Consider the following 14,832-nt stretch of genomic DNA (forward strand, 5'->3'; position numbering starts at 1 on the left):
ATATGTTGTGTGTTGTTGTGTGTTGTGCGGTGTGTGTTGTTGTGTTGTGTGTTGTGTTGTTGTGTGTTGTTGTTGTGTTGTTGTTGTGTGGTGTGTTGTTGTGTTGTGTGTTGTGTTGTTGTGTGTTGTGTGGTGTGTTGTTGTGTGGTGTGTTGTGGTGAGTAGTGTGTTGTTGTTGTTGTTGTGTTGTGTTGTGTGTTGTGCGGTGTGTGTTGTGTTGTTGTTGTGTTGTTGTGTGTTGTGTTGTGTGTTGTGTTGTTGTGTTGTGTGTTGTGTTGTGTTGTGCGGTGTGTGTTGTGTGTTGTTGTTGTTGTGTTGTTGTGTGTTGTGTTGTGCGGTGTGTGTTGTGTTGTTGTGTTGTGTGTTGTGTTGTTGTTGTTGTGTTGTTGTGTGTTGTGTTGTGCGGTGTGTGTTGTGTTGTTGTGTGTTGTGTTGTGTTGTGCGGTGTGTGTTGTGTGTTGTGTGTTGTGTGGTGTGTTGTTGTGTTGTGGTGAGTGGTGTGTTGTGTGTTGTGTTGTGCGGTGTGTGTTGTGTGTTGTTGTGTGTTGTGTTGTGTTGTGCGGTGTGTGTTGTGTGTTGTTGTGTGTGTGTTGTGTTGTGTGTGGCCGCGTGGTAGAGTCCTTCCTTCTCTTGGGTGGGTCGCTGTCCACGGTGCTGAAGACTGGAACGTTTTTCACTAAAGAATGAACCGTGGCTGCTACCACTACCTACACTTAACACTTAGACTTTACTACGCCTCATTATTACTCATTACCACTTTAGTTTCTCTACTTATTACTTACTTTATTTTTTTCATTTTTATTTATATACGATACGATACTTTATTAATCCCCCGTAGGAGACATTCGTTTGTTGCAATAGCCCAGCAGCAGTAGAAAAACACTAATAATATAATAAATAATTTACTACAATAAGTTTTATTATTGTAGTATAAAATTTATTACATTTTAATACAATAAGAATACAAAGTACTAATACAAACAAAATATATGCAACAAATATGGATTGACGGTATCCTGTATTGTTGCTTCTATGTGCCTGTTGAGGAACCTAGCCTTAAAGAATTTTACTCGTGTGTATTCGTACAATAAGATCTAATCAAAGTAACTGATCCTGATTCTGAATATGTTCCGTTTACATCCAGAGGGGGGCGCTGTTGCTCACCCGCAAACCGCAGCCAACAATCAACTTACTTCACATGTTGAGGTCTAGATATTAGAACAGGATAATGAAATGATTGACAGTGAGCATATGTACCTTTTCAAAGGGGGGGGGGGGGGGGGGGGGCTTTATTTGGAGGATGAACTACATTTTTAAGTCGGGAACAACAAAACGATCAGGCCGCATCGTAATGTGACGCATCTTCTGGTGAAGGAAAGTAGGCCTGATGACCACAACACTGAACTTATCACAACGTGTGCCCATGTTTGAAATGCATCCGCGTCCTGGTCCACGGCGGGGCGGGCCAATAGCAGTTCACCAGAACACATGCACAAATATGATTGGCTCACATGTTTCACTCATCAGTAAGTTTGCAGCCACGCATGAAACACGAGTGAACGATGACAACCTTCAGTTCCGCTCTGCGCTCCACTGCTGACCCGCTGACGAGGCGCTGCTCCAGCCGCTCCGACAGAGGACGCAGTCCGTAGCGGCCGCTCACTCTTCCGTCCGTTTCCCTCGTTGTATTTCTCTGAGGCGGAGGCGGAGGAGGAGGAGGAAGAAGAGGAGGAGGAGGAAGAGGAGGCAGCGGCAGCATCAGCATCAGCACCAGCAGCAGAGCGGTGGTGGCACCTCCCTGCACGCGAGCGTCGGCCGTGCGCGCGCCGCGGACAGCTCGCGGAGAGGTGTGGAGCGTGTCGGTGGCAGAGCGACGTTTCTCCCGCTTCAGGGTCGACACACGAAGGGCTCGGAGTGACCGGGGAGGAGGAATGGATCGATTTATAGTCGTCTCAGTCTGGAACAAGTGAGGTCTTGGTGGGAGAGGACACACAGACCGACAGCGGACTCGGACTGCGGGGTCGGGGAGCGGGCTGTGAAGTTTCTCCGTTCGGAGGAACACCTCGTCTCGCGGAGATCGTTTCTTGATCCAGCCCGGAGCAGATCGACGTCGTGTGAGAGGAAGTAAGTTGAAGATACGGGAAAGTGTCCGCACGTCCTCCTTCGGCTCTCTGCGGGGGGGGGGGCTCTGTTACATGTGGACTGTCCGCTTTCTCTCCGTTCCGGCTGCCCGTTTTTTTTCTGGGACCTATTGCGGGACTTTTAGTCGGAAGAAGAAACAGACGACAAGTTCCCTTGGACGACGGGAAACCTTTTCTCCTCTCTCCTCCGGCAGTGGGAGCACATCCACCCCCGGCTCCCGGCTCAAGGACCAAGCCTCCTCCTCTCCGGGAGCGTGATGGATGTAGTATCCTGTCTGTAACCACCAGCCCCTCTCCCGGTCTCCACCTCGGCACCGTGCGGGGGATGCGCGCACGCCGAGAGCATCTCCCCATCACCTCGCACTGCGTTGGATGTCAGGACCAGCCCCGTGCGCGCGGAGCCTCTAGCTCACTTTAAACGCTCGTGTTCGCGGTTTGATTTCCGTCGGTAGACGAGCCGTCCTCCCCCGGGGAGATGACGGAGACCATGGCGCTGAGCGGGAGCTGTAGGACTAACGCGAAGGAACCGGGCTCGGGCCAGAACAGTTTCCCGGATGTGGTGGAGCTGAACGTGGGGGGGCAGGTGTACTACACCCGCCACTCCACCCTGGTCAGCACCCCCACCTCTCTGCTGGGGAGGATCTTCTCCTCCAAGAAGGACGCGGCCCACGACCTGGCCCGGGACCCCAAGGGCCGCTACTTCATCGACAGGGACGGCTTCCTGTTCCGCTACGTGCTGGACTACCTCCGGGACCGGCAGGTGGTCCTGCCCGACCACTTCCCCGAGAAGGGGCGGCTGAGGAAGGAGGCCGAGTACTTCCTGCTGCCCGACCTGGTCCAGATCCTGACCCCCGAGGACCTGAAGCCCTGCAGCCCGGACGACAACTACAACAGTGACTACGAGGACGGGTCCCAGGGCAGCGACCACCGCGTGTGCCCCCCGCCCTCCCTGGTGCCCGCGGACAGGAAGAGCGGCTTCATCACGGTGGGCTACCGGGGGTCCTGCACGAGGGGCCGCGAGAACCAGACCGACGCCCGCTTCAGGCGGGTGCCCCGGATTATGATCTGCGGCAGGGTGGCCCTCGCTAAGGAGGTGTTCGGGGAGACGCTGAACGAGAGCCGGGACCCGGACAGGACCCCGGACCGCTACACCTCCAGGTTTTACCTCCGCTTCAAACACCTGGAGCGGTCCTTCGACATGCTGTCGGAGTGCGGCTTCCAGATGGTGGCCTGTAACTCCTCAGTCACCGCTTCTTATGTCAGTCAGCAAACGGAAGACAAGCTTTGGTCCAGTTACACAGAATACGTGTTTTACCGTAAGTAACTGTGATCATGTCACGCGCACACCCACACGCGCACGCGCGCGCGCGCACACACACACACACACACACACACACACACACACACACACACACACACACACACACACACACACTCACACTCACACTCACACTCACACACACACACACACACACACACACACACACACACACACACTCACACTCACACTCACACTCACACTCACACACGCGCCCTGCCCGAGTACAGAGGGAGGGTGTTGGTGTCTTTCTGTGAATGTACTGCTGCTCACCGGTTTGATTAAGGCAACCCTGGCTTGGAGTTTTTTTCACTAGCAGTTCTTATGGGGGATTTGAACAACTACCAACCATGATTTGGATAGAGAGACGGAGGACAAGAGCTACTGGCAGCCTGTGAGAGGCACAGACGGAGCCATGGACAGAGTTTGGAGCCTTCTGGCTAATATACACAAGCTAATGACATAAACGATTGGGTTATACATTTCTATTGCGTTTACCAAACTGCAAAAGGGGTGAATTGACGTGAATGACTGTGACCATAACTATTTATTCCAGAATGTGTCAAAATGAACGGTTTCAACAAGGTCACAATGCAGCCAGATGGGCTGCAGAGTCGTCCAGATATTTGTAATGGATTTTCAACCATGTATTTAAATGGTTGGCTTCAATAGTGTGAATGAATCAAATGAATCTAATTCGTAAAAGTTTGGCCCCAATGAATTATAATGCAACAATTGTCTGAAGTTTAAGGGAAAATGAACTTGTCCTATTCAGCTTTAGTTGAAATTAATCCTATCCTAAGTGGCCTTATGCATGAAGCACAACATCCATATCACAATCAGTCCGATGCTATGACTTTGCATTTATGACCGTGAGATGGAAGATCCCTTTAGCAACGACTTGTTCTGCACCACTAAGCACACACACACACACACACACACACACACACACACACACACACACACACACACACACACACACACACACACACACACACACACACACACACACACACACACACACACACACACAGCAGCAGCAGCATAAGTTATCTCGGTCCTGTGGAACAAAGCCAATTAGTCCTGACTCCTGGGTATTTGGTGAGAAAGTCAAGCCTCTGTAATCTTTCCCAATAAGCAAAGCAACTTTAGCCTCCAACAAAAAGCAGGCAGACCGCTGGGCTGAATTATCGCTCACTTTGTCAAAAGTGAGCAAACAAATCTTACAGTCCATTGCAACATGCCCCCTTGTATTAAGTATGATTTCATTAGTATTTTGAATCCCTTCAGCTTTTCTTATTTGTTAATCAGCAGAAACGTCCATCTGGTCTTTTGTACCAGTAAGTAAACATGAAGTAGCCTCTGGTTATCTGAAACGCTGCCAGCAGTAGGAGGAAGAGAAGGACCATGAGGCCATCTGAATCAGCTCTCTCCTGTCTCCCTCTCTCCTGCCTCCCTCTCTCCTGTCTCCCTCTCTCCTGTCTCCCTCTCTCCTGTCTCCCTCTCTCCTGTCTCCCTCTCTCCCTCTCTCCTGTCTCCCTCTCTCCTGTCTCCCTCTCTCCCTCTCTCCTGCCTCCCTCTCTCCTGTCTCCCTCTCTCCTGTCTCCCTCTCTCCCTCTCTCCTGTCTCCCTCTCTCCTGTCTCCCTCTCTCCTGTCTCCCTCTCTCCTGTCTCCCTCTCTCCTCTCTCCTGTCTCCCTCTCTCCTGTCTCCCTCTCTCCCTCTCTCCTGTCTCCCTCTCTCCTGTCTCCCTCTCTCCTGTCTCCCTCTCTCCTCTCTCCCTCTCTCCTGTCTCCCTCTCTCCTGTCTCCCTCTCTCCTGTCTCCCTCTCTCCTGCCTCCTACATCTTCTAATGGCTCTCATCATATTTTCCTGTGTAACAAACCACCCCATAATCCCAAATATGCCCTCGTACAATAATCTATAGTAATCTATATACTAGTACAATAATCTATCGTTCTGCGATTCCTGCTGCAACGGGCGCCTCATGGGAAGGAAGAACCATCAGAACCATCGCTCCCACATGGTGAAGGCATCAGAACCATCGCTCCTGGCTGCAGATTAGCTGTAGCATAACGAGTGCAAAAGGCTTGACTTTGATTGGACGGCTGCCAGCCACTGATTTGCCGACCCCGCCCCCTTCGAGGGGGGGCTGAGGTGGAAGTCAACTCTCCACTGAAAGATACATGAACCGTGCTGCTGCTGCTGCTCAATATTCATGACATTCCAGTTTTAGCCCCACAAAAACGGGGACATGCTTTCTTTGAAGTGACGGGAAAGAGGAACAATCTCCCTGTTGTTCTTCATTATTTATTCTGAAGGTGTCATTTATTTACAGTTTTACCTGAAGAAAGATGAGCGGCCATTGTCATGCAGACGTCTTGTGTTGATGACCTCACATCATTAGAATAGCCCCGTAGCCACTGCCAGCACTGACATCACCATGGCTCTGCTCCTAGTCACTTAGTATCTACAGTTAGTGTATATGTATATGTAGTGTATATATAGTGTATATGTATATGTATATGTAGTGTATATATAGTGTATATGTTCAACCCGGTATCACACGATTTCGTGTCCCAGAAAACGATTGTCTGACTTTTTTCGTGCTGGACTAAACTAAATGAAACACGAGAGAGAGAGAGAGAGGGAGAGGGAGAGGGAGAGGGAGAGAGGGAGAGAGAGAGGGAGAGAGAGAGAGAGGGAGAGAAGGAGAGAGAGAGAGAGAGGCTTCATAAAGGGTGTGTGCAGACAGTACAGTGCCCTCTAGTTCTGCACGGTGGACGTACTGTCAGGAGATACTTTGTCCTGAGGTCGTCTGATGATTCAAGGGTGTGAGACGAGGGAAGCTTGAAAAGAGCTGATTTCTGCATTCGCCCTATGAAGCATCTACGCACACACATACACACACACACACACACCTACACACACACACACACACATACATACACAATCACACACACACACACACACACACACACACACACACACACTCACATACATACATACATGCATGCATGCACACACACACACACACACACACACACACACATACATACGTGTATGGATGCACACACACACACACACACACACACACACACACACACACACACACACACACACATACATACATATATGTATGGATGCACACACATGCATGCACACACACACACACACACACACACACACACACGCATACACACACAATTTTGGCTGTAAGGTAGCAGTGGCGTCTGTACGGTAGACATAGATGTATGCATGGATGCACGCATGCAGCCAGAGAGGAGGCTTGTTAAAGGTTGAAGTGGCCCTGTGGAGTACATGTAGGGGCCCTAGTTTGTCTCCCTGTCACCTCCTTGTCCCCAAGATTTATCCCACTGGTGTCTGCCCCCCCCCCCCCCCCCCCCTCCCTCCCCACAGCCCCCCGGTTCCTCCACCTCATACTCCTTCTTAGCCGTCCAATTTCTCTGTCCATTAGCTTTTTCCTCACACGCATATACACACACACACACACACACACACACACACACACACACACACACACACACACACACACACACACACACACACACACACACACCCTCACACATCATTTGACTCCTTGGCTCTGAGCCTTGAGGGCAGGGAGCAGAGCAGTGGACCCGCTGTGCCTTTAAATGTCTCACTGGGCCCCACCTCCTCCGCTTCTGCCGTCTCTCCCTGTCACCCCCTTCCCCATCATTTCTCTCTCCCTCTCCCACTCTCTCCCTCTCTCTCTCTCTCTCTCTCTCTCCCTCTCCCTCGCCCCTCTCTCTCTCTCCCTCTCCCTCGCCCCTCTCTCTCTCTCCCGCTCCCTCTCTCTCTCTCTCCATTGTTTCCCTGTCACCCTTTGTTCCCTGCTTCATGTTGTAGATTTGGCCAATTGATTACTGTGCAGCTCTGTGTGTGGCTCTGTCTGTGTGTGTCTCTGAGTCTGTGGGTCTCAGGTTAACCACTGTGGCTGAAGTCATTGATGTTTGTGTGAGGCCTCGCTGAGCGCCCTACGATGATGAGTGGATGAGCTCGTGACCTGCTCCACTGCCTTCCTGTCAGCCTCGCCCCTCGTGGCTCCAGCCTTCCTCTCTCCCCTGTCCCTGATCCAGAACACGTTGAAGGTCCCATGGCACGCCACCAGGTGTGGCGTGATTAGCCGTTACAAGCCGTTTTGAAAATATGACATCATATGACATCACAAGTGGGCGTGTCCTGATGACGGATAGATGAGCAACGTTTGCTGCGGTCCACTGGGCGGGCTGGTGGACTGATCCACCCAGCACACATCTAGGTGGACACGCCCACTTGTGATGTCATAAGGGGCAGATTTTCAAAAGGGCTTGTAAGGGCCGATCACACCTCACCTGGTCCTGTGTGGTCAGGTCACCGTTAATGTTTCCCTTGGTGTCTGCAGTGACTGCGACTGATTCACCGTCTGGTGGCAGGTTGCTTTACCGTTAGAAGCATGCAGTTGTGACGATGACACATGTTTGGGCATCGTTGTAAAAAAATGGTTGTAAATAATAAGGCAAAGTAGATCTTGCAGAGATTGCATCGTACTCTTGACATATGCCTGAACAACGTGTGTGACCGTCAGAGAGCCCCTTGGAGATGACCTTTGCTGTGTGTGTGTGTGTGTGTGTGTGTGTGTGTGTGTGTGTGTGTGTGTGTGTGTGTGTGTGTGTGTGTGTGTGTGTGTGTGTGTGTGTGTGATACGGTCAGCAGTAAGCCGTCACACAGCTGAACGACTCCTTTTACCATAAATATGAACTGGCAGGTGAGTGTGTGTGTGTGTGTGTGTGTCTGCTTGTGTGTGTGTGTGTGTGTGTGTGTGTGTGTGTGTGTGTCTGCTTGTGTGTGTGTGTGGGGGTTGTGCGTCCCTTTGTCTGTAAGCATGTTTGAATAGAGATTAATTGACGACCCGTTGTACGTTTCATCACAAGGCGTTTGACCTAGCTGTGACCTTCAGGACAAAGTCATTACCGGTCGACTCCGTTCAGCGCAGCGGGCCGACCGTCTACCACGTGGAACGTTGTGCGTTAACGTTGTGCGTTAATGGGCTCCCCACACCTTCCCCAGACACACAACCAGCGTCCCCACGACGACGGTGGTGATTAGCTCTGAAGGAGACGGGGACGGACAGCTCAGAGCAGGGGCTGGTACAGACAGACACACACACACACACACACACACACACACACACACACACACACACACACACACACACACACACACACACACACACACGTATACACACACATACAAATACACGTACGCACACACACATACACACACACACACACACACACACACACACACACACACACACACACACACACACACAAACACGTACACACAGACACGACTATACACACACACACACACACACACACACACACACACACACACACAAACACACATACTCACAGACACGACTATACACATGCACATAAACACACACACACACACACACACACACATACAAACACGTACACACAGACACGACTATACACACGCACACACACACACATACATACAAACACACATACTCACAGACACGACTATACACATGCACACACACACACACACACACACACACATACACACGGACACGCCTATACACATGCACATATACACACACACACACACACACACACACATTCAAACACACGTACACACAGACACGACTATACACACGCACACACACACACACACACACACACCTGGGCCACTCCTCAGGTATATGGCAGCAGTCTCTGGTTGTGAACAGCGACGGTACAGAGTGAACCCGGGTATGAACGCGAGGCCCGCGGGGGTTTGGTCGTCTGTGGGTGACGCCGGCTCACACTGACTGTAAATGAACTGCTCTTTACTGAGCACTGAGTGAATGGCCAATGTGAGGTCCTTGTACGATTGTAAAATGCTTTTAAGTGGCGACAAAGGTTGGAACAAATGTAAATTCAGTCTGCAGTCATTAAATAAGGGGTGCATATCATTTGTCAGGTGTTTTCTTTTGGTGCTATTTCATTCAGCCATAGAGGAACTCACAGTTTGAGAGTGGGCCAGCGAGAGAGAGAAACAGACTAGAGGAGGAGAGGTGAGAAACGGAGGAGGCGAGGAGGGGAATGAGCACAGAAAGAGAGAGAGAAATGAGAGAGGGAGATAGAGATGATGTCTCTTTTAGGTTGATGCCTCATTAAGGTCACAGCTTCCTGTGGTGTGACATCATTTCTGGGTTGACTATGAAACTTAAAAACAAATTCCAAGTGATGCAAAAAACAGCCCTCATATTGGGAGGGAGGAGTTTACAAAAGCGGGTCCACTACCTGTACATCTGAGAGTAGAGCAACTAAAGCTCAACCACATGTTTAAAGGTCCCATGCTACTTCATGCATGCTTTAATAGAGCTGTTAGTGGCCCCTAATACAGCACTTGAAGACGTTCAAGAGGTTCAGCCTTGGTGCAGAGTCACAGCCTCTACGAGCCACGCCCACAGTGAGCTCTACACTAACGCTCCGTCTTTAGAGGCGGGTCCAGGTGGAGGGTGGGGGCGTGGCCCTGAGCAGCTTGTTGCCACGGTACCATGCGCTAGTGTTTACAGTGGAACACTGAACACTCCGGGAGCTCTAAATCTAAATAATATCATATTATATTTAGATATCTACATAATATAATATATATTATCATGGTCAAAAGCTGTTTGCGCCTCCGGATGATATTATGAATCTCAAACGACTGCGTCGGGTTCTTAGACGCCTCTGGTTCTTCCACTTCCACGTCAATATTAAGTACAGACTGAACTGGAGGAGAAGGGGATTGTTGCCCGGGGTTGTTGCCCGGCTGCCCGCCGCGGTAGGGCAGCGGGGCTCCGGCGGGAGACAACCCCGGGCAACAATCCCCTTCTCCTCCATGTCGCGGTTCCCAATTCCTTCTCAACCAACCCGACGCAGTCTAGTCTTTACACCAAACGGGAGCTTTATGCAAGCTTGCGTTATTGTGTTGCGTGTTATGCGCCATAACACCAACAGCAGAACGGTTATCCAAATAACAAAGAACACTTGCGTTACAGTGTGTGTATTCACACACACACACACGTGGCGCTCGCACGGTCCTAGCTCATTGTCTCATTGGCGGTCAAATTCTCTGGGCGGGCCAAGCAGAGAAAGGGGAGGTAACCTGGCCCCTTATAACTAACCCTAACGACATATGGGGCTGGAAGCCAAATCGAAGCGTTTCAGCGATCCTTTTTTCAAAGGCGGAGTAAGATACCTACTGCTCGTTTTACACCTAACGCAATTTTTAGCTACTGGGGGACCATAGGGAGGCTAGGGGAACTCAACTTAATGTTAGAAAACCTCATAAAGTGAAATTTTAATACCATGGGACCTTACTAACATTGTGAATGGGCTCTAATGTAATCATAGTTCACACACAGCGTAGTCACAGCACTAGGACCAGCATCCGCTGCTGCGTAGTGCCTAGAGCGAATGATGCAGGAAAAGTCCCTTTCTTTTACTCTGGTGTCATGGAATAGTCTGCCTACAGCTACACAACTCCTAGGGCCCTGTCTTGCACCCATGTGTCGTTGCTAGTTTGCACCCGGCGCAAAGCTCATTCTCCCCCGCAGCGACCGGGCGCCACTACACCGCAGCGCCTGGAGAGGCGTGTCGGCGTGAAGCAGAGGCGTGTTCCGGCGCAAATGATTCTTGGTGCTATTTTACCGATCTAAACATTGCGCCAATGCAATTGCGCAACTGACCGAAAAATTCCTGGTCTAAATGCACCAGCGGATAGCGCAGTCGGTGTTGCTATTTTGACGTGCCATGGCAGGTCGGAACTGCAACATACGCTTACACACACGTAGGCTACACACAGCACAGACATGCAAACGATTAGCCTGATTTAAATATTATGATGTCAAAGATTGTTCATATGAGTGAAACTGCATAGAAATAGCATTTGGATTATGGAAACATTTTTTTTCCATAGGGGCTGCATGAATGAACACAGTAGAGTAGGCTATGCTATGCGTTAAAATAATAAGAATAACAATAATAAACGCGAGGAAAGTATATTCCAGCCTCCCAAAACAAAATCTTGTTTTAAAATCTTGTGTAACAGCTGATACAGCGGTAAGTTGTACTTTTAAATCAATGCATCTGCAAACACCGTACAGCAAACACTTATTTTCTTGACACAGACATCGTGTACAAGCCCATAACTTTCAGGATTGATGAATATTTGATCGTGAGAAAACATAGTTTTACCGCGAGTGAGTGTTTAAAAGAATGAATGAATGCGGGTGATGCTTGGTGCGCGTGTGTGTGCGCGCCCATCTGTCTAAACACACGCAAACTAACACCTGATCACAGCGAACAGAGATGTGATCAGAGTGGCTGATACAGGGACAAAGGCCACACCTTTAGCCTGAGACTAAAGTACAAAAACCAGGAATGAGAAGGGTGGATGAACGGAGAGAGAGAGTGAGCTATAGAACGGGAGAGGGAGCGAGAGAGAGAGAGCTAGACGGGGGATGTTAGGGTGGAAATGAGAGACAGAGGTGTACAGATGGAAATAGAGAGGGAGAGAGTAGCAGAAAGACAAAAGAGCCAGCGAGGGATAGACAGAGAACGCCCCAGAGAGATGAAGAGTGAGCGAGGTGTAGGACGGCGAAGAGTGTCAGAGAGATGAAGTGGGAGGAAGCCATCGGAAAGGACACAGAGACAAAGAGAGAGAGAGAGCCCCGTAGAGAGAGGCAGAACGAGAGCAGAGAGTCAAGGAAACCATGTTCTGAACATCGGCGATGTAGTAAAGAGATAACGTCACCGACACAAAAGAGAAGCAGGAGTCCAGCAGCAGTGGACCAGAGGGCCTACAGGCCATCGACCGTCTCCATGTTCATACACACAGGTCCTCGCCGTACCTGCAAGAACCATTGAACTGCATTAGAACAATGTACCCCTCTCAGCCAACAGCTAGGGCCTCCGGGGCCCCTAGCTCCAGCGTCCGTTGGGGGCCAGCCGCCCTCTGTCCGTCCGTCTGTCTCCTCTTGGAGAGCGCGCTCTGCGGAGGAGCAGGTTGATGTAGGAGCCGATGCCTTTCCCCCGCTGTGATGGAATAAGTGCTCGGCAGTGCAGCGAGGTGTGGAGCGCCACGCCGTAATAATAACAACGCACACCCACACGCACGCAGGTCTACACACCCACGTGCACAGATACACACGGCCACACAGGCACACTCGAACACACACTCAGGCACACACACATTTCCACACCATTACTCGAAATTCAGGCTACTGCAATGCATCAAAAGCCCTCGTATTACCGCTGCGGGCGCGTGGAGCGGCGGCGCCGGAGCCCGCGAGGCGGTGGAACGGCACGGCGGCGGTGGACGGCTCCGCCCGCGGGTGAGCGATCGTCAAGGTTCACATTACAGGTCGTCCAGGTCTCATGTTAGTGCTGCTCATACATGCTATTGTTAGACGAGCCGCGTACAGCAGTAGGTGTGTTAGGCAGAAGTACATATAGGGGCACCCAGGGGGTCAGGCCAAGAGGGAATCAGCAGCACAATTAGCTTTATTTTAAGAAGCCCTTATGAATATCTCTTGCCTTTGGCAGAGAACCTTAGAAAAAGGTTCTACATTCTAGAAAAGGCCGATGACCTTTACATAAGAGCCGATCAGGGACAACGATTATTGACTATAAATTATTCAGTAGGGCTGAACCACGTGGTCACGGTCATGCAGTCATAAACATTGGACAAGGCCATGGTTATATGGTGCTTTACAAGGCTGTGGGTCTGTGGTCTCCCTAACGCCTTGAATAGAACTCATGGATCAACCATCTATGCATTTAACATCAACTGGACACACAGGTCCAGGGATCTTCAATTATAATCGGAAATATTTGAACAGATATCAAACTTCATGTCTGTAACTTTAGTGTCTGCACAGCCTGTGTTTCTTAGTAAAATGAGTCGATCTTGACTTCTAAAATTGAATCAGATGATGAAATGTGCACGCAGTGGCTTGAATTTGAGTCCTCCATCACATTATACACTTTGTTGTTGATAAATGTTGGTGGTATCATGACCTCTTCAATAAATCATTTTATCATCATTTCAATCGGGAGAGACTAGTTCACTAGACACTAGACTAGTTCTACTTCAAATGAACCGCAACATTTGGCGATTAGACACCAAATGAATCATCAAATGATTCTTCACTGGGGCGATGGATCCAGTGCGCTGGGACGTGGTTCTCCTGGTGGTTCTACTCCCTGGTGGGACATGGTTCTCCTGGTGGGTCTACTCCCTGGTGGGGACATGGTTCTCCTGGTGGGTCTACTCCCTGGTGGGGACGTGGTTCTCCTGGTGGTTCTCCTGGTGGGTCTACTCCCTGGTGGGGACGTGGTTCTCCTGGTGGTTCTCCTGGTGGGTCTACTCCCTGGTGGGGACATGGTTCTCCTGGTGGTTCTCCTGGTGGGTCTACTCCCTGGTGGGGACGTGGTTCTCCTGGTGGTTCTCCTGGTGGGTCTACTCCCTGGTGGGGACGTGGTTCTCCTGGTGGTTCTCCTGGTGGGTCTACTCCCTGGTGGGGACGTGGTTCTCCTGGTGGGTGGGACATGGTTCTCCTGGTGGGTCTACTCCCTGGTGGGACACGGTTCTCCTGGTGGTTCTCCTGTGGGTCTACTCCCTGGTGGGACATGGTTCTCCTGGTGGGTGGGACATGGTTCTCCTGGTGGTTCTCCTGGTGGGTCTACTCCCTGGTGGGGGTGGGTGGGGGCTGTGGGTGGGGGCTGTGGGTGGAGGGCTTCCCCCTGGAGGACGTCATCCCGTTCTCTGAGGACAGGGGGAGCTTAACCCCGAGGTGGAGGGCATGGAGGAGGGCTCAGTGAGAACAACAGACAGGCCACACGAGTGACAGATGTTTATATGCTCAATCGATCCTACTCGTTAATGTGTGAGGTCTTGATTGGATGAGAGGTGAGGGGAGGGGCCTGCAGAGACACGTGGGGTTTAAGGAGCGTTCTACTGGTAGCAACCTCACGGCACGCCGCCATGTACCGGACTGTTGAAACGCTTTCAGATCAGACGTGTCATATGGTATATAAATATATAAATATATAAATATATATAAATATATAAATCTGGGAAGGAATGACGGCCTGGATTGCCAACGCGCCATTAGTAGGTTGATGATGAATCAAAGGAGAATGTGGTCTTAGCTATAGTGTAATGACCACACAGACATGTAAACTAATGAGGGGAACAGAAGCCATCCAGGTCTCGTCTTAACGCGTCTGGAAACCCTTGAGCTGTGGATAGGATGTGGAAGTGGTTTCATACCAAGCCTCTTTTTGGA

At 50.5% G+C, this 14,832-nt stretch overlaps 1 protein-coding gene across 1 annotated transcript in view; it reads left to right on the forward strand.

Moving 5' to 3' along the window:
- Positions 1 to 2,616: 2,616 nt before the first annotated feature.
- The window catches only part of kctd16b (potassium channel tetramerization domain containing 16b), a gene marked incomplete at both ends in the record, with an annotated part of 71,377 nt that continues 59,161 nt past the window's right edge, over positions 2,617 to 14,832 (forward strand). The window contains one exon of the mRNA XM_084473742.1: positions 2,617 to 3,457. Coding sequence (XP_084329868.1) covers positions 2,617 to 3,457 — 841 coding nt within the window. The remainder of the gene's footprint in view (positions 3,458 to 14,832) is intronic.

The sequence above is a fragment of the Micromesistius poutassou genome, assembly GCF_964030765.1.
Source record: "Micromesistius poutassou genome assembly, chromosome: 10".
Classification (NCBI taxonomy): Eukaryota; Metazoa; Chordata; class Actinopteri; order Gadiformes; family Gadidae; genus Micromesistius; species Micromesistius poutassou.